This window comes from Geotrypetes seraphini, chromosome 3 (assembly GCF_902459505.1).
Source record: "Geotrypetes seraphini chromosome 3, aGeoSer1.1, whole genome shotgun sequence".
NCBI classification, from domain to species: Eukaryota; Metazoa; Chordata; class Amphibia; order Gymnophiona; family Dermophiidae; genus Geotrypetes; species Geotrypetes seraphini.
Window position 1 is genome coordinate 186,536,156 of NC_047086.1, and position 20,701 is coordinate 186,556,856.

Genomic DNA, 20,701 nt, shown 5'->3' on the forward strand with positions numbered 1-20,701 from the left:
TAGGAGATCACCTTAAAGTGGCAAAAGAAATAATTAGGCATATTGGCTGGACTGGATGGTTATTTTCTGCTATCACTTAATGTGTTACTATGTACCTGTGTTGGGCATATCCTAACCTAGTGAAACTAACTATAAAAATAAACTGTTCTAATCTGAAATGGACTGGGCGCTAATATTTTAATTTATCTGTCCTGCTCTGGCATTTTGGGTTTACTGCTGAGAAGTACCTGTGCTTTATGTCTTGATAGCCTCTGTATTTATATTTCAATCATCAAAGTGAAAAGAACCTAAGCTGTTTTCAAGAATCTTCTGAATAAAACACCACCACAAACCTAAAATATATGCATATTTGTTTTCTTTCTGTTGTAAGAAAAATGACAATTGTTCAAGTCTCGTCTCATCTTAACCTATTAATCTCTTTCATAGGACCACCCCCCACTCCCGGCATATTTACAGATTTTAGGTATAGACTTCTAACACAAGCCTAACACAAAATTTAGCTCCCTAGTGCTACAAGTAAATAGCATGAAAGCTATTACTGTGATTTCAGGGATGGGCCGTGGCAGAGGCAATGTGCTTCAAAGGCCAATGGCAGCCTGCTAGGTTTGCTCTGCAGGCTGCCATAATTAGCTCAGCGGCGGTCACAGCACGGAATAAGACCTCTCCTGCTGGGTGCGGGAAGCAGCTTCGAGGTAAGACCCCACCCGACTGGGGGGTGAGAGTGAGAGGAGGCTTCAAAAGGACCTTGAGAAGGGGCAGAAAAACAGACTTGAACACAAGGCAGATGCTGGACTACAGGGGGTAGAGAGGGGAAACACTCAAAATGTTAGCAGAAAAAAGATAGAGAGAGGGAGAAACCTGAAACAAAGGGGAGGCAGAAGAGAGGGAGGCAGATGTTGGACTTGGGGGTGTATAGAGGGAAGAGAGAGAGAAAGAGAGAGACTGCAGAGAGGTGGAAAGATTCTGTACCAAGGAAGGAGAGAGAAGCAGAGAAAGACCTGGACAAAAGGAGAACAAATGCTGGACATGGGGATGGGATGGGGGGTTGTAAGCAGAAGAAAGACAGAGAGAGAGAGAGGCCTAGACCAAAGGGGAAAGACAGGAGGCAGATGCTGGATTATGGGAGGTGCAGACAGAGGGGAAGAGACCCTGAGTAAGAACAGAGAGATACAAGATTATAACAGAGGAGGGAGAGAGAGGGAGATCTGGAACAAAGGTGGTGGTAGGTACAAAGGAGAAATGACACTGGATCTGGGGAGGGTAAGCAGAGGGAAAAAGAAATAGAGATATAGACCCAAAGGGGATTGGGCTTGATTGTGAAAGAAATGTTGGATGTACAGTCAGAAGGAAGTCCAACCAGAAACTAATTAAATCACCAGACAACAAAGGTAGGAAAAATGATTTTATTTTCAATTTAGTGATCGAAATGTGTCAGTTTTGAGAATTTACATATGCTGTGTATATGAAAAATGAAAGGAAAAAATTGCATTACAATTAGTAGGGGAGGGGGGACAGGGTAAAGGAGTGTGGGATTGGATGCAGCCTGGCAAGGAGTGTGGGATTGGATGCAGAGCCTGGTATATGGTAGTATACAATTTGGTTCAGAATGTTTTTTTCTTGTTTTCCTACTCTAAATCTAGGATGCGTCTTATGGTCAGGTGCATCTTATGGAGTGAAAAATACTAAATTATGAACTTCTTTCCCAATGAGCACTCCCCTCCGGGAAATCCGCAACTTAATGCATCTAAAAGACCAGTGCCGTAGTATGGGTGAGTGGCGCCTGGGGTGGTGGCGCCCCTCCTGCCACATGCTTTCCCCCTTCCCTTTCCCTGTACCTTTTTAAAGTCTCCGGTATGAGCAGCATGCCTAAGTTGGTGTCGGCACACCCTTTGACTTCACTTCCTAGGTGCAGGTCCCAGAAGTGTCGTCAGAGAAAGCACCAATGCTGACACGGGCAGCAACCTTGCGCCGGGGAAGTAAAAAAAAAAAAAAAGTACGGTTGTAGACAACGGGCGCGCAGTAAGGAGAGAAGCAGAGCTGGGGGAGAGGAGAAGAGGAGGAGGGGTACTGCACCCTTAGGAAGACTGGGTCCAGGGTGCACTGCCCCCGTCCTTACTATGCCACTGTAAAGACTTCAATTGTGTTGAAAGTGCACAGCTTTCAGAGATCATGTCGTGGGTGAAACATTTTATTCTTGTCAAAATCTGTTTAAAAAATACCTGTCCTCTTCATATACTTTAGCTCCACCCTGAGCAGCAGTCAGTCTGTCTTGCAGTTTATACAGACCTTTCTTCCCTAAACTGCTGTCAATCTGTCCTACAGGTTGCACAGACCTTTCCTCCTTGAGCAGCCATCAGCCTGTCCTGTAGTTTGCCCAATTCCTCCTGAAGTTGGTGTGTCTGAGAATCCCGCTCTCTCAGAAGAGACTTCATATCCTCCAGCTGACGACACAGCATCCTGTTCTCTTGCTCTGAGGCTTCCAGTGCATGCTGGAAATCACACAGTAAAACCCTCAAACACAATGTAAGTCTAAGTCTTCAAACCAATACACCAGAATCTTGTACTATAAAAACACATATATGTGCTTATGTAAACTCCTCTCGTGTGCCTTATGCATTTCCTTCCTTCCCCAGCTTACCCCCACCACATATACACACCCTCTTACCCATGTGAATATATACTCCATCCTAGGACCTTTCTACTTTAATTATGCAAAACCTACAGCGAGTTATATACATACATTTTGCTATTTATATTAAAGCATACACAGCTTAAATTAAAGCAGACCACAACTGGGTGAAGTGGTCTCAGTGGCATACAGTTAACTATGGCCAGATACAGCTAATTTTAAAGGAAGATTAGGTTCTTACCTCTATAATCTTCTTTCCAGTATAAAGAGACATGAATCTTGGCCAGTGGATTATTCTTAAGGTGACCATACGTCCCGTTTTGAACAGGACCGTCCCTTTTTCTGATCCCCTGTCCCGTTGTCCCCACGCATAGTTTTCAACGACGGCGTCCTGAAGCTGGTGTGGGGACAACGGGACAGGCGATCATGGGAGAATGGGCTCTTTCCCTGCTAACCTGCCCGCCACCGCAACAACAGCTGGAAAGGCATGTCCCGGCGCTGGCCCAGAAGCCTTCTCACTGATGTCAATTCTGACATTGGAGAGGAAGTTCCGGACCAGCCAATCTCTGCCTGGCTGGCCTGGAACTTCCTCTTCGATGTCAGAATTGACGTCAGGGAGAAGGCTTCTGGACTGGCGCCGGGACATACCTTTCCTGCGGTTGTTCCGGCAAGGGTAGGAAGTAGCAACAGGCAGCAGTGGCGGACCGGGGGGGGGGGAGCAGAAGAATCGGGTAGGCTTCGGAGGGAGGGAGATAGGCAGTAGTCCTACATGCAGTTCAGCTTTCTCATATTCAGTGCGGCAGGGAGGGAGGCTGGCTGGCTTCGGGGGAGGGGGGTGAACAAAGGCTGGAAGGCAGTGAGGGGGAGGCAGGCAGTCAGGTTGGCTTTGGCAAGGGAGGGGCACTAAGGACATAGGAAGGAGGCACTGAGGGCACTAAGGACATGGGAAGGGGCACTAAGGACATGGGAAGGGGCACTAAGGACATGGGAAGGAGGCACTGGGGGGCACTAAGAACATGGGAGGGGCACTAAGGACATAGGAAGGGGCACTGGGGGCACTAAGGACACGGGAAGGAGGCACTGAGGACACGGGAAGGGTGCACTGGGGGCACTAAGGACATGGGAAGGGTGCACTGGGGGCACTAAGGACAAGGGAAGGGTGCACTGGGGGCACTAAGGACAAGGGAAGGAGGCACTCGGGGCACTAAGGACACAGGAAGGGGCACTAAGGACACAGGAAGGGGCACTAGGGGCAATAAGGACACGGGAAGGAGGCACTGGGGGCACTTAGGACATGGGAAGGAGGCACTGGGGGCACTAAGGACATGGGAAGGAGCACTGGGGGCACTAAGGACATAGGAAGGAGGCACTGGGTGGCACTAAGGACATAGGAAGGAGGCACTGGGTGGCACTAAGGACATAGGAAGGAGGCACTGGATGGCACTAAGGACATAGGAAGGGGCACTAAGGACATAGGAAGGAGCACTGGGGGCACCAAGGACACAGTAAGGGGCACTAAGGATATAGGAAGGAAGGAAGGAGGGAGGGAATAGAAAGGGACAATTGTTGGGCCTCAGTGAAGAAAGAAAGAAAGAAATTAAAGAAAGGATGCACAGTCAGAAGGAAATGCAACCAGAGACTCATGATATCACCAAACAGCAAAGGCAGGAAAAATGATTTTATTTTCAATTTAGTGATCAAAATGTTTTGAGAATTTATATCTGCTGTCTATATTTTGCACTATATTTGTCTATTTTTCTATAGTTACTGAGGTGATATTGCATATTTTAAAGTCATCTGCCTGACATCTTTGAAACCCCTCAAATATAAATGATAATTAACATTTTCTCTGCATATAGTGTGCTTTGTGTTTTTTTAAATTTTATGGTTACGATTATGAATTAATTTGAATTTATGTGTACATGAAAAATGAATGGAATAAATTGGGGGTGGGGCTAGGGCAGGACTGACAATTAATAGATGTCCCGTTTTGATGAAAAAAATAAATGGTCACGTTAGTTATTCTTTACACATGAGTTTTGCAGAAGGAATCCTTTAAGGCTTTTCAGCTCTGCCTCCTTATGTCAGTGGGCAGTGCCTCATCTCCTTAGTTCATACCAAAGCAGTTGACCACCTCTAAAAGAAGAGAAATCACAAGGAGGGCACAGGGAACTCCCTGACCAAGTGAGGTAGTTTCTGCTCTGCAATAAAAACAATTAATTAGACTTCATGAACATAGTGCAAGATGGACCCAAACAAATCACCAACCTGCATGCAACTAGCACTAGCATTTATACAGCTGTTATAAGCTCTACTATAGGCTTTTTCTCATATTGTGTTATTGCAACATTTATCCTTTTGTCCTAGTCAGCTATCTCAACACAATTATCTTTGTACTTGTGTTGAGATAGCTGACTAGGACAAAAGGATAAATGCAAAGCATTTGGAGACTGAGACAGTAAGCAGGCTTAACTGACATCTAACAGGGCGGATGTCAAGACTCGCAACTCTTTATACTGGAAAGAAGATTGAGTCTTGACCAGTGGGATGTACTAAAGCTGTCCTTGAGTCTAGGGTGGGGAAGATGAGCCTGCTGCTAGCACTGAGGACCCAAATGCGGTGCCCATTTTTGCCAATAGGTCCACGCTGTAAAAACTTTGTGAAAGTATGGGAAGTTGGTCATGTAGTTGCCCTACAAATCTCCTTGGGCAAGACAACCCGGAATTCTGCCCATCAGGAAGCCACACTTCTGGTGGAATGTGCCTTCCAAGAGATTGGTGGCTGTTTACCACAACCATTGTATGCAGACGAAATAATCATGCGGATCCATCTGGAAATAGGAGCCTTGGAGGGTGGCTTTCACAGTCTGCCATAACTGGTGAGCACAAAAAAATGATCTGAAAGATGAAAATCATTTGTCACTTCTACATAATGGAGAACAACTCTCTTCACTTCCAATAATGCCAAATCTTTGTCCTTTTTCTTTATGCCTATAGCCTGGAACATCATAGGCAGTCAGACCTCTTGACTGACATGGACTGCTAACACCACCTTTGGCAGAAAGGAAGGCACTGTGTGAAAAAATACACCACTCTCAATAAATCTGAGGAACTGCTCTCTAGATGACAGAGCCTGAAGCTCCGAGACCTTTCTTGCCAAAGCTATGGCTACCAGGAAAACCATCTTGACAGTCAGGTCCATCTTGCAAGAGCTTGTATGGGGCTTTACTGAGAGCCTTGGCAGCAGAAATCCATGCAGAACTTACACCCTACATGGTGAGACCTTAGCTAGGACTGCAGCAGAACGAGACTTAGGAGTGATCATTAGTGAAGACATGAAAACTGCCAATCAAGTGGAGAAAGCTTCATCCAAGGCTAGACAAATGATGGGTTGTATCCGTAGAAGTTTCATCAGCCGGAAGCCTGAAGTCATAATGCTGTTGTACAGATCCATGGTGAGACCTCATCTGGAATATTGTGTACAATTCTGGAGGCCACATTACCAAAAAGATGTGCTGAGAGCTGAATCGGTTCAGCGAATGGCCACCAGGATGGTCTCAGGACTCAAGGATCTTCCGTATGAGGAATGGCTAAGTAAACTGCAGCTATACTCACTCGAGGAACGCAGAGAGAGGGGAGACATGATTGAGACATTCAAATATATCACGGGCCGTATTGAGGTGGAAGATGATATCTTTTTTCTTAAAGGACCCACGGCCACAAGAGGGCTTCCGCTGAAAATCAGCGGCGGGAAATTTCATGGCAACACCAGGAAGTATTTCTTCACCGAAAGGGTGGTTGATTATTGGAATGATCTTCCACTGCAGGTAATTGAGGCCAGCAGCGTGCCAGATTTTAAGAAAAAATGGGATAGGCATGTGGGATCTCTTAGTGGAATAAGTTAGAGGGGTGGGTCATTAGAGTGGGCAGACTTGATGGGCTGTGGCCCTTTTCTGCCGTCATTTTCTATGTTTCTAATGTTAAGATTCCATGTTGGAAATGGTTGTCACATGGGAGGATGCAATCACAACACTCCCTTTAGAAACCTGGACACATCCAGATGGGTAACCAAATAGCTCTTCTTCAGTCGGGGGCCTAAAGATCAAGAGGCTTGCTACCTGTAAGAACATAATAGCCTTACTGGGTCAGACCAATAGTTCATCTAGCCCAGTAGCCCATCCTCATGGTGGCCAATCCAGGTCACAAGTACCTGGCATAAATCCAAAGAGCAGCAACACTCCATGCTACCGATCAAGGGCAAGCAGTGGCTTCCCCTATATCTGTCTCAATAACAGACTATGGACTTTCCCTCTAGGAAATTGTCCAAACCTTTCTTAAAACCAGTTACGCTATCTGCTCTTACCACAACCTCTGGCAATGCGTTCCAGAGCTTAAGTATTCTCCGATTGAAAAAATATTTCCTCCTAATGGTTTTAAAAGTATTTCCCTAAAACTTTATCAAGTGTTTCCTAGTCTTTGTAATTTTTGACAGCGTAAAACCCCCCGATCCATTTGCACCTGTTCTACACCACTCAGGATTGTAAAGACTTTAATCATATCCCCCCTCAGCTGCCATTTTTCCAAGCTGAAGAGCCCTAACCTTTTTAGTCTTTCCTCATGTGAGAAGCGTTCAATCCCCTTTATCATCTTGGTTGCTCTTTTTTGAACCTTTTCTAGCTCCGCTATATCTTTCTTGAGATAAGGCAACCAGAACTGAATGCAATAATCCATTATAACATTCTTAGCGAGAGGGAGAATTGGAAGGCCTTGAGCATGCGCAGATGCATGCTCAAGGCCCGGCAGAGGCAGGAAGATCTTCAAGCGGCCCAGGCACGTCCCGTGGGCTGCGTGCCGGTGCCAGACGGGGGGTAAGTTCAAGTTATTTGGGAGGGGGGTGCCAGTTTGCGCGGGGGTGGAGGGGAGCGATGTCGGTTCTCGGGGGGGGGGGGTGTGCTCGCAAATCAAGTCAACACTCAGTTTGCGAGACAAGTTTTGCAAGAATGTTTTGCTCATTTTGCAAAACACTCGCAAACCGGGTTACTCGTAAACCAAGGTTTGACTCGATTTGCGAGCATCTCCCCCCCCCCCCGAGAACCGGCATCGCTCCCCCCTGCTCCAATTTCAAATTATATTTACAAGAACAAACTCTTGTTACAGTAATACAACTTAAAGTATATAAGGAAAAATTTCATACAATATCAGCACAATATTGAAAGAAAACAAAATTTTTAAAGCTCCTTAGACCACAAAACTTTGGAGGAGGAATTCTGAATAAGTGAAGAGAAATTTATAAATTCAAATAATCAATCAAGGAATAGGCTTAACAATGAATCCCATTATTAACTAAATGCTGTTCACAACTAAACATTCCCTGTAGCTAGTTTCTTCAACTCTAAGAAGGCTCACAGTTGTTCAGGAGAATAAAACACATATTTAACCCCTGAATATTTAACTAGACATTTACAAGGGTAGGCTAATAAAAATGTAGCTCCCAAAGAGACTGTTTCAGGCCTCATTACAAGAAATAATTTCCTACGTTCCTGTGTTTGTCTAGCAACATCGGGATACATATAAACTTTTTTCCCATAGAACAATACTTGTGGAGATTGGAAATAAACGAAAAATTGAATTGACATCTTGTTCAAAAACCAACCTAACCAACAATGTCATTCTTTCAGAAGTTTCAGATACAGTTGATTCTAAAAGGTCTGTAACATTTAATATACCTTCAGCATTTAAGTTAACCTGTTCAGCCTCTGGGTTTACCCCCGCTTCTTTTTTTTATGGCAAATAGTATATTTTGTTAACAGGTGGCATACATTCAAGGGAAAATTTTAAACATCTCATTAGGAGAAACCCCCAGAGACCTAGGAAAGTTCAAAAGGTGTATATTCAAGCGATGATTAAAATTTTCCAATTGTTCAATTTTATGATTTAATTGATTTTTATCCTTAATTAGTTCAACTGTTAAGTCTTGAAGCTTTTCCACCTTTTCATTCACTTGTTTTAAATTGCTGGAAAAATCTTCCTTAGTCCCTTCTAATTTAAGTCCCAAAGAATCAACTGTACTTACAAGAACTGCTACTTCTCTTGAAGACTTGGCTACAGTGGCGTTCAAACAGGATAGCACTTCCCAAATGCTCTCCAGTGTAAACACCGGAGGTTTAACCAAGAGAGAGCCGACTTCCTTGTCAGCTCCCAGTTCTCCATGCTCCTGTGTTGCTCTCGCGGCTTCTGCCCCTCGAACAGGGGTTTCCCCTGCACCCTCCATTCTGCAGGGCTCCTCAGGCCTCAGGCATGCTGCGTGTTAACCATCCCTTTTTATAATTCCTAGGATCCTGTTTGCTTTTTTGGCCACTGCCACACATTGAGTGGAAGGTTTCATCATATTGTCTACAAAGACATCCAGATATTTTTCTTTGGTGCTAACCCCAAAGGTGGACCCTAGCATCTGATAACTATGATTTGGGTTATTCTTCCCAATGTGTATCACTTTGCATTTGTCCACATTAAATTTCATCTGTCACTTGGACGCCCAGTCTTCCAATGTCCTAAGGTCTGCCTGCAATGTTTCACAATCTGAATGCGTTTTAACAACTTTGAACATTTTAGTGTCACCTGCAAATTTAATCATCTCATTCATCGTCCCAATTTCAAGATCATTTGTAGTTAAATATCACCAGTCCCAGAACAGATCCCTGCGGAATTCCACTATTTACCTTCCTCCATTGAGGAAAAATGGCTATTTAACCCTACCCTCTCTTTTCTATTCGATAACTAATTCCTAATCTACAAATGAACTTTGCCATCTATCCCATGACTCTTCAATTTTCTCAGGAGCCTCTCATGAGGAACTTTGTCAAAAGTTTTCTGAAAATCTAGATACACTACATCAACCGGCTCACCTTTATCCACTTTTATTCACACCTTCAAAGAAGTCAAGCAAATTGGTGATCCAAGATCTCCTTCAGCTTAACCCATGCTGACTGTCCCATTAAATCAAGTTTTGTGAAAGAACTTTTGTAGATTAGGGCTAGTCCTTCCAACCTCTTTTGGCTTGTCTTGGGGTATGTAACACACTGTCTCCCACAGGGCAAAGGTGGGAAAGCTTTTGGCTATTTATTTCTTTTAGCCAGGTTTATATTTCATAGAAGCTTGAAACATCAAGCTCACAAAATCAGAGTCAAATCCCTGAACTGGATCTCCTAAGGACATCTGTAGGGACACTTCTCATCTCTTTAAGGGTTCCAAGGCATCTGCACATCTGCGTTTCGCTGATGATGTTGAATCACTATTGGAGGGCTCCAAGAGGGATTTTTGACCCAACATTCGAGCATCCTGTGACTCCAAGACTCTGAAGGGACCAGAGGGGGCTAAGTCCAGCAGGAGTTGGAAGGCCTTGAGCGTGCATAGAAAATCAAGGCCCTACACCGGCCCAACACGGAGGGACGCTAGCAGCTTGTTAAGCACGGGAAAGTGTGATGTAAGTTGGTGGGGGGGGTCCTGGAGTACAACAGAAGTGTCAGTGATCTTGGAGGAGGGGTTGTTGAAGGAGGGACAGCAGTGTGCTGATGACGATCAGGGAGGGGGAGGGACACTAGCGTCATGGTCATCGAGAAGGGGAGGGAGTAGGACACTAGCACTGTGTGGTGGTGGAGGGCAGAGAGAGGGACAGCAGCACAGCAATGTTCATCTGGGGGAAGGACATTAGTGCTAGTCATGGGGTGTGGTGGAGATCAGAAGCGCTGGTCACTTTTTTTTTTGGGGGGGGGGGAAGATAGCATAGTAGCACTGCAATGGACATGGTAGTGGAGAAAGAAGCATAGATGGTCATCGGGAAGGATGGAATGGGAGGACACTAGTGCTTGTCATTGGGGGAGGTGTGAAGGATAGAAGCACCAGTCTTGGGGGAAGAAAAAGACAGCAGCCATCAGTCATTGGGCGAGAAAAGGGAAGGACAGCAATTTAAAAAAATGTGTTAAAAATTATGACAAGGACATCTAATCTTTGAAGATGGCTCACCATGATGACCCAAATGTCTTACCTTGGTTAATTTTCAAGTCAACCTTTTGGTGGAAAAAAAGGTTACCTCTATATTTTGATTGGTTTATATTTGAGTATACAGTACTTCCCTGATATTCGTGGGGGTTCCGTTCCAGGAACCACCGCAAATACTGTAAAATCGTGAATACGGTTTTTTGCCTGGGGAGGCAGGAGAGGGCAGCTGGAGCGCCAGCGAGTGAAGGAAATCACTCGCGGTATGCTCTGACCGCCTCTTCCTGCTCTAAAGTCAGTCTTCACCAATCAGGAGGTGCTTTGACACGCAGCTCCTGATTGGTGAAGCCCAACTTTAGCACAGGAAGTCCCGGTCGGAGAATACCGCAAATGACCGGGGGAACACTGTATACAGTATATTCTGAATGACATCCTGGACATATCTTATTGTAATAAGATAACAACAGGAAGGTATTATAAGTGTAGCAGTGGGAGGTTGCCTCATCCAGGATATGACATAGGGCTCACACCCACCTTATATTGCTCCTTCTCTGAGCTCTCATGATTCAGCTGCTCATTGAGCTTTAGCTTCTCTGCTTCCAAACATGCCACCTTGTGTTTCATCCTGAGAAAGAGAGAGAGAGAGGCATAGCTGTATAAACCCAGCAGAGATCCTTTCAGAGCATGAGTGACAAACTATGGAAACCCCCTCCCCTCATCAAAAATACACAGGAAATCTACTGGGGACAATCCTGCCTCAAGCATCACCCTCCCATATAGGATGAATGTATAAGAAATCTGCTAATGCAAGTACAAAAGATTGGTACAAATATCACAGCCTGGGCCTCTTCGAATATCTGCCTTAGCTCTCCACCTTCCTGACTTTTTGCATCAGTGTTTTTCAGATCTGGCCCTTGCAGCCCCCCAAAGAGTTCAGACTCATACGCAAATGATGTCAATCACCAGCCTCTTTAACAAAGGCTTCTATGTAGTTATTGCAAATATGATCGTATTATATCACTATTGTATAACCATTTGTTGCCTATATCCTTTTGCGAATAAAACTTACATTGTGAGCCCATTAAGTACATATACCTATGTAAAAAATGTAAAAACACTTTGGTTGTACCACAGGAAAGCAATGTATGAAGAATTTAACAAACAGTTTTAAGGTCCTTTTGCTTGCACATAAAGAGACTGATATTCAGTGGATTGGACTGGATTTATTGCATTTGATATATCGCTTGAAAATAGGTATTAAGCGGTTTACAATACTAAATATAGGCACTGAGCCATTCTCTCTGTCCTGAATGGGTTCACAATCTAATTAAGCATACAAGAGAAGACATCACTAACATTACGGAGATATATAATAAGAGGGAGGAATAGAAGTACACCAAAATTATATACAGAGATGATAAAGAACAAATAATTGTTCAAAAAATACCCTTCTCAAAAAACTTTTAGAAAATCTTAATCAGAATCACTCAGAGGTGCTATTCTACTGTGAGAAGCTCATAACCACTTTAATTATTTTCCAAAAAGGGGCAGAGCCCCATGGAAAGTAAAGAAGATTGAAGGCAAAAAAAATAAAATAAATAAAACCCCCTCAAGATCCAAGAAAATGAGTATTATAATTACATTATAAGGAAAAATAGAGTAGTTAAACTAACAATCTAAATTTATAAATATCAACAACAGAAAAATGAGAAAGATTAAAAATTAAAAATGCTAGACAGTTTATAGTTCTGGGTTTCATTCTGGCCCAACAGACAGAACAAATGCCTCAATTTATCATCCAAGAAAGGCTAGTGCCAGATACAGTATCTATCTAGAGACATTCATTAATAGACTTTGGATGGATCCATAGTGAAAATGAAAGAGAATAGGTTTCAATAGTTTCCAGAAGGCAGATTAAGGACATATACAAAATTTATAAAAATATGGGGGCCATTGACAAAATACTGTAATGAATAAATAATAGAATATTTTCTCCTTTTCTTCTTTTAGAGATCTTTTTTTTTTTTATGACACACATATAGGGGGGGTAAGGAAAATAATTTATACATAATATTTTATAATATATGATACAAAATGTAACATATGAATAAAAAGTAATAGAAGGGTGGGGGGAGGGAAAAGGGATAAAATTATCTAGAACATATTGTATTAGATATAAACATGTTATTGAATATTTATCAATTGTATTCTAATATGTTGTATACTTTTTATAAAATTTGAAAATTAAAAATATTATATTAAAGCAATAAAAGGGTGGGGGGAGGGTGAGGGGGAAAATCAAATTTAGATATACATTGTGTTAGATATAAAAGTGATACCATGCATTTATCAATTGTATTTTATTATTATGTACACTTTATGTAAAATTTGAAAATAAAAATATAATGGGAAAAAAAAAAAAAAAAAAGAAGGCAGATTAAGATATTCCCTCGAAGTACTCATAAAATATGGAATTCCAAAGGCAGGAACCCGCATATAAGGCTCTTTTCTTTGACAGCTCCTAGCCAGCTAAACAACACATAGCCGTCTAAGCGCTAATATCCAGTGCGAGATAGCCACTGAATATTAACATTAGTCAGCTATGCCACATGACTTAGCTGGGTATCCACGAAATTCAGATCGCTGGCCGGCTAAGTGGCCAAATTGGGCCGCTTAAATAGCTGTTTCATCTTTGGCTGCTATAAACTTAGCTGGCCAGTACTGAATATTGGCATGGCTGGCTAAGATTTTAGCAGCCAAAAATAGATTGGATATTCAATGCTGGTCAATGGAAACAGCCCTGTATTGAATATCCAGGCTCAGCGCCAACTGCAGGACTCAGCCCAGCTAACTCCCCAAGTTTGAATATCCACCTCAAAGTGCGTTACTTTGGATTTCCACATTATCTTCATTGCTAGTACCTTACAAGCTTTTTTGCAAGCTCTGGTCACAAAGTGAGAACTAATTAGTTATTTCACCAGTCACCCACTTCAGATGGGATTCTGCCCACTGTTCAGCCCTCCCTGTGGAACTCATTGCGTCTACTGTTCAGCACCCACCTGTGGAACTCATTGCTTATTCTCCTCCACAGTGTGTCCTCCTACAATAACTTTAAAACTGCTTTGAGGGCTCACTTTTTGAATTGGCATTTAGATGTGTTCTAGACTGGGTCCTTCAAGTAACTGCTGGCAAACCTGATAGTTTCATTTTATTCCTCTACTGTGAGCTGGGTAATTATTGCTTTATCATCTGTTTGTCTTCACTCGATAGAGTTCCTCTGTGGGGGGGGGGGGAGGGGAGTGGGGGGTCTTTCTTTCTTTTTCTCTGTAACTTTGTAAACTACTTTAATATTTTAATGTGAGAAAGGCCAAATGGCAAATAAAGAAACATTGATTATTCACTTTGGTTATCCTGAAAATCAGAATGCTGTGTGAGAAAACTGAAGAGAACCAGTGAGATACACTCATATAACCAAGAAGGTTAAGTTGAAACCTCTTTCCTCCTAATGTTGTTTTACTAGTGCCTCTGGAGACCCGAGATCATGTTATACTCATTACCTGCTCAGCATCTCCTCTTTCTCCAGCACCTTCTCACTGATAACCTGCACATCCTCCTCCAGCTCTAGAATCCTAGCCACATGATCTGCCTGTTGATGACTCAGTGCATCTCGCTCATCCCTCACCGCTGTCTCTGAGGCTGAGATATCCTGACAAAAGAAGCAGGTGGTAGAAATGAAAGCAACGGTACCCATCTCAGACGCTCCTCTTTCAAATCACCAAGCAAACATCTTTCAGTAATAATCTGATTCATCTCACACTGTTTATCTAGAGAACAATCACATCAATGAGCATATGAATTATGTGCACACACACTCTTCCCCTTACAACCTACCTCATATTGCTCTGTTAGTTTGCCATGCTCAGCCTTTGAGGTCCTCAAAGTTTCCTCCATCTGCTCAATCTTGTTCTTGAGGTCACCCACCTCCTCCTCTAGCTGCAGCTTCACCCTCATAAGGTTGTTCCTCTCCTGTTGACTATCCTCCAGCTGATGCTGTGAGGGAAAAGGGACAGCGAAGACAAGAAAAAAAGTAAGGATTGATGTAGTGCTTTGGCTCAAATGAGGGTGGCAGCCTATTAAAAATGGACAGGTATGTGGTGGAATGGGCAAGCATGAAATATAAAAACTACACTTTCTTCCCATTGCTTAGGATTTACTAGTTAGGGTTTGATTGATAAGATAGGGACTTAATCCAAGAGCAGAGGAGAAGGTTTTATGAGTGGCTATATAAAATCACAACTGGATGAATCAGAACACAAACCAGGTAGATAAATATGGGATAACATATTAATTTGAAAAATATATAGCAGTTACTTACAGTAACAGGTGTTATCCAGGGACAGCAGGCAGATATTCTCTACATGTGGGTGACGTCACCGACGGAGCCCCCTAGCGGATGTTTTCGCAAGCAGACTTGCATGAGGACCTTCAAGCTTGCGGATTGGCCCGCGCATGCGCATGTGCCCCTCCCACCCGGTCTAGGGCATGCGTCTTCTCAGCGTGGCCTCAGTTCAGATAGCTAGCAAAGAAGCCAACCACGGGGAGGTGGGTGGGTTGTGAGAATATCTGCCTGCTGTCCTTGCATAACACCTGTTACAGTAAATAACTGTGCTTTATCCCAGGACAAGCAGGCAGCATATTCTCTACATGTGGGAGACCTCCAAGCTAAACAGAATGGGATGGAGGGAGAGTTGGCAATTTAGGAGACCAGATTTTGCAAAATGGACTGGCCAAAATGGCCATCATGCTTGGAGAAAGCATCCAGACAGTAGTGCGAGGTAAACGTATGAACCGAGGAAACAAGTGGCAGCCTTACAGATTTCCTCAATCGGAGTCGAGCGGAGGAAAGCAACAGCCGCTGCCATCGCTCTGACCTTATGGCCCGTGACTCGACCCGGCAGGGAGAGACCAGCCTGAGCGTAACAGAAAGAGATACAAGCGGCCAACCAGTTAGAAATGGTCCGCTTAGAAACAGAGTGACCCAAGCGATTAGGATCGAAAGAGAGGAACAGCTGGGGAGCAGAACGATGAGGAGTGGTGTGCTTCAAGTAGAAGGCCAGCGCACGCTTACAATCAAGAGAATGCAGAGCCACTTCTCCAGGGTGAGAATGGGGCCTCGGGAAAAACACAGGAAGAACAATGAATTGGGTGATATGAAACTCAGAAACAACCTTAGGCAGGAACCTTAGGCAGAACCACCTTATCATGATGGAAGACAGTGAAAGGTGGATCCGTAACCAAGGCTTGAGCTCACTGACCTGACGGGCAGAAGTAAGAGCAATAAGAAATACAACCTTCCAAGTAAGAAACTTCAAGTGAGCCCACGCAAGCAGTTCGAATGGGGGTTTCATCAATTGAGCAAGGACCACATTAAGATCCCAAACCACAGGAGGAGGTTTAAGGGGCGGGTGAACAAGGAAAAGGCCTTTCATGAAGCGGGAAACCACAGGATGAACAGAGATAGGCTTCCCGTCAATTGGCTGATGAAAAGCAGCAATGGAACTATGGTGGACTCGAACCGAAGAGGACTTGAGTCCAGCGCCTGACAAGTGTAAAAGATAATCCAGGACAGCAGATAAGGAGGCAGACAGCGGCTCCTGCTGTCGAGTAGCACACCAGGAAGAAAAGCGGGTCCACTTCTGATGGTAACATTGGCGAGTGGACTCCTTCCAAGACGCCTCCAGGATGTCCAGCACAGGTTGGGAGAACTGGAATGAGGGTATCAAGTCTCGAGGAACCAAGTCGTCAAGTGCAGAGACTGCAGGTTGGGATGAAGAAGAGAACCCCGACTCTGTGTAAGCAAAGAAGGAAAAACAGGCAGAAGAAGAGGCTCCCTGGAACTGAGTTGCAAAAGAAGGGAGAACCATGGCTGCCAGGGCCACCGAGGAACTATCAGAATCATGGTGGCACGCGAGGACTTGAGCCCGACGACAGTTTTCAGAATCAGAGGGAATGGAGGGAACGCATACAGAAACAGGTTTGTCCAATCCAGCAGGAAAGCATCCGCCTCGAGTCAGAGAGGGGTGTAACCCCTGGTGCAGAAGTGGGGCAACTTGTAATTGAGGGGGGACGCAAACAGATCGACGCCCGGAGTCCCCCAATAAGCAAACACCTGACGCAGGATCACAGAATGGATGGACCACTCGTGAGGCTGCAGAAGACGACTCAGCTTGTCCACCAGACAATTATGCTGGCCCTGAATGTAAACCGCTCGAAGGAATATGTTGCGGCAGATGGCCCAATCCCAGAGCTGCATCACCTCCTGGCACAGGGATAGGGACCCCGTTCCCCCCTGTTTGTTGATATAATACATGGCGACCTGGTTGTCCGTGCGGACCAGCACCACTCGGTTGTGAAGCAGGTGACAAAAAGCTCTCAGGGCGAGGAAAATCGCTCAAAACTCCAGTAGATTGATGCGACAAAGGCGGTCGGCACTGGACCAAAGACCCTGAGTGCGAAGACCGTCCAGATGAGCACCCCAAGCATAGGTCGACGAATCCGTTGTGAGGACCTTCTGCGGAGGAGCATGAAACAGAAAATCTCTGGAAAGATTGGAAGAGAGCATCCACCAACGGAGAGACTGCTTCAACAAAGGAGTCACGTCAATGAGTCGAGAGACAGGATCCTGATCCTGGTTCCATTGGGACACTAGAGTCCATTGAGGAATACGGAGGTGAAGTCTGGCAAAAGGAGTCACGTGAACCGTGGAGGCCATGTGACCTAGAAGGACCATCATGAGCCGAACCGGGACCGAGGACAGATGGGCAACCCTCTGGCATAAGCGAACAAGGGCCTCCTGCCGAGGCCGAGGTAAGAAGGAGTGGAGACGAGCCGTGTCCAGGACCGCTCCGATAAATTCCAGAGACTGGGATGGGCAGAGCTGAGACTTGGAAAGTTCACCTCGAAGCAGAGGCTCTGAAGAAGCAAGATGGTTTGATTCTTTGCTCACAGCACTTCGAGGCGAGAAGACGCCTTGATCAACCAGTCGTCGAGGTAGGGAAACACCTGCAGGCAGAGGAGACACAGGGCCGCAGCAACCACAACTAGACATTTCGTGAAGACCCTTGGCGAGGCCACCGACAGGCCAAAGGGAAGAACACGATACTGGAGATGGAGATCCCCCACCCGGAATCTCAGATACCGGCGAGAGGCTGGGTGTATCAGAATGTGCGTGTACACCTCTTTGAGGTTCAGCGAGCACAGCCAGTTCCCCTTGTCCAACAGGAGTTACAACGTAGGAAGGGTGAGCATTCTGAACCGTTCCCTGACCAGAAACTTGTTCAAACCACAGAGGTCCAAAATCGGACGCAGATCCCCCGTCTTCTTGGGTACCAGGAAGTACCGGGAATAAAATCCGGTGTTTCACTGGCCGGGGGAACCTCCTCAACCACCCGAAGGCGAAGAAGGGCCTGAGCTTCCTGCAGAAGAGGCAGCTGAAGCCGAGCAGAAGGAAACTCTCTTGGCGGCAGGTCCGGGGGTACGTGACTGAAGTGAAGGGAGTAACCATCCCGGATGATAGAAAGCATCCAACTGTCGGTGGTAAGACTTTCCCACTGGGCATAGAAATGATGGAGACGACTCCCGATGGGGAGGGGGGAAGGCTCCAGGAGGAAGGGAGCCCGAAGGCTCGGATCGGAATTGTCAAAAAGACGGCCCAGTCTTTGCTGGAGCTGGCGGCTGGGCCTTAGGCTGACGCTGCTGCTGCTGTTGCTGCGGCCGCTTCGAAGGAGACCGAGAGAAGGCAGGAGTAGATTTCTGTGGGTATCTCCGGAGAGGAATTTTGTATTGCTGAGCTGGAGGGGCCTTTGGTTTAAATTTCACCAGAGAGGCGAAGGACTGTTCATGGTCCAAGAGGCGCTTGGTGGCCGCTTCGATGGAATTATCGAAGAGCTCATGACCCACACACGGGAGACTGGCAAGACGATCCTGTAGATTCAGATCCATATCCACAATCCGGAGCCAAGCGAGGCAACACATGGCGATCGCAAAGGCCGTGACTCTCGATGACAACTTGAAGGTGTCATAGGTCGCCTGAAACATATAAAGGCGGAGCTGGGAGAGGGTCTCCTCAAGGAGACTAAACTCCTGATGCTGAGAATCTGGCATAGCTTCCCAGAACGAACGGAGGGCATCCACACAGAACCGGAGGTAGGACGTGAGGATAAAATTATAGTTGAGGACACGATTCGCCATCATTGAGTTTTGATAAAGGCGGCGACCAAATTTGTCCATCGTACGGCCCTCCCTGTCCGGAGGGACGGCAGCGTAAACCTTTGAGGGGTTAGACTTTTTCAAGGAAGACTCAACCACCAAGGACTGGTGAGAAAGCTGAGAACTTTCAAACCCCTTAACTGTGATCGTCCGGTAACAGGACTCCAACTTGGAGGGAATGGCTGTGACCGCATATGGGGTCTCCAGGTTCCGGAGAAAAGTCTGTCGGAGAACCTGGTGCAATGGTAATCGTAGCGTCTCACGGGGCAGATGATCGACATCCATTTCTGCCAGGTATTCCTGGGTATAACGGGACTCAGACTGGAGGTCCATGTTCAAGGCTCTACCTATGTCAGAGATGAAACGAATAAAGGAGGAGTTTCGAGAAGAAAACTCATCCTCCTGAGGAGACCCCGAGTGAGATCTAGGGGCAGCCGAGAAAGAGGGAGAATTTTCCCTCGAATAGTAAGCTGGGACCTTGGAGTCCCGCAAATGGGAGACCGAAGAGGCTCAACAAAAGTGTCTGGGGGAGCGTTGAGGATCGACCCCGTGCAAAGTGGACCGGGGAAGACCCCGGGATCTGAGGAAACAGCTGGTGAACCCTCGGAGAACACGGTGCAAAGGAAAATTCCTCCACCGGTTTCGAAGAAGATCCCTTAGAGGTGGGCAGCTGCCTCAATGGGAAACACACACTAGAGTCCAACTCGAGGACAAGCGTGTGCCTGGAAGGTTTCGTGGTCGGAGACCTGCCCCGAAGGGGCGGAGAAGACCGGGGCTTTTTAGGAGGGGCAAGCTGCGACATAGTAGCGGGGGAAAAAAGGGCTCCTGGCCTGGACCCCCGAAAAGTCATAGGTGACTCGGGGGATGAAGAATCACTCGAGGGAACCCGGCGAGTCTTGCGGGCATGTCCTCGAGATACGAGGGGACGCTCAGGCTGGTCAGACCGAGACTGGGTCGAGACCGAGGTCAAAGACGTTGAAGTCGGGACCAGTTGGCACACCACCGAGGAAAGCTGCGTGGTAAGTATAGCCTTAAGCATGTCCTCGAACATAGGCACCGAGACCAAAGGTGGTTGGGTCTTAGGTGCAGCAGTGCGCTCCTTCGGGGGCAACTTCGAGGAAAAATATTCCCTACGCTTAGAGTGATGTCTCAAAGATGCCGACGAGGTGACACCAACATGAGACTCTGAGGTAGGCTTCTTTGCCGGCACACCTGAGGAGGAAAGAGGAGACTTACCTGAGGCCGGAGTAGCAGGAGAAGCCGAGGCCGGAGCCTTCGAGGCCGAGGCACCCAACGAAGGCGTCGAGGCCGAGCTTGAGGCCTGTCCCGCAGGATCCATGGGGCCAAAGAGTTGGAGAATCTTGGTCACCCTCCTACGAAGAGCCCGTGGTTGCAAAGTCGCACAACGGGGACACGACTCAGCACGGTGCTCTGCCCCCAGGCACTCCACACACCAACGATGAGAGTCGGTGATGGAGATAACCCGGTTGCACTTAGTACAGTTTTTAAACCCAGAACGAGGCCGGGACATAAGAAGAAAATATAGCCGCAGCCCCGCAAGGCCAGGCGGCCAGAGTAAGACTGGGAACCTGGTCAAAACTACACGAACTGAAAAAAACGAAAAACAAAGGAAAACAAAGACGCGGGCACAGCGACTCAACTAAAACTAACCAAACAAGCCGCGATTCAAGAGGTACAACAAGATCGCGCGAAGCAAGGGAGCAGTGCTTCTGGCTCCACGGAAAACATAGAACTGAGGCCACGCTGAGGAGACGCATGCCCTAGACTGGGCGGGAGTGGCACACGCGCA

General features: G+C 46.0%; 1 protein-coding gene across 7 annotated transcripts in view; it reads right to left on the reverse strand.

The window, feature by feature from the left end:
- The window catches only part of CALCOCO1 (calcium binding and coiled-coil domain 1), a 161,793-nt gene that overhangs the window by 86,424 nt on the left and 54,668 nt on the right, over positions 1-20,701 (reverse strand). For 6 of the 7 annotated variants that reach the window (XM_033939646.1, XM_033939645.1, XM_033939648.1 and 3 more), the window contains exons 5-8: positions 14,515-14,673; positions 14,181-14,329; positions 11,158-11,248; positions 2,334-2,489 (exon numbers count right to left, since the gene is read on the reverse strand). In XM_033939646.1, coding sequence (XP_033795537.1) covers positions 2,334-2,489; positions 11,158-11,248; positions 14,181-14,329; positions 14,515-14,673 — 555 coding nt within the window. The remainder of the gene's footprint in view (positions 1-2,333; positions 2,490-11,157; positions 11,249-14,180; positions 14,330-14,514; positions 14,674-20,701) is intronic. The other variant, XM_033939650.1, reaches the window with a different exon arrangement.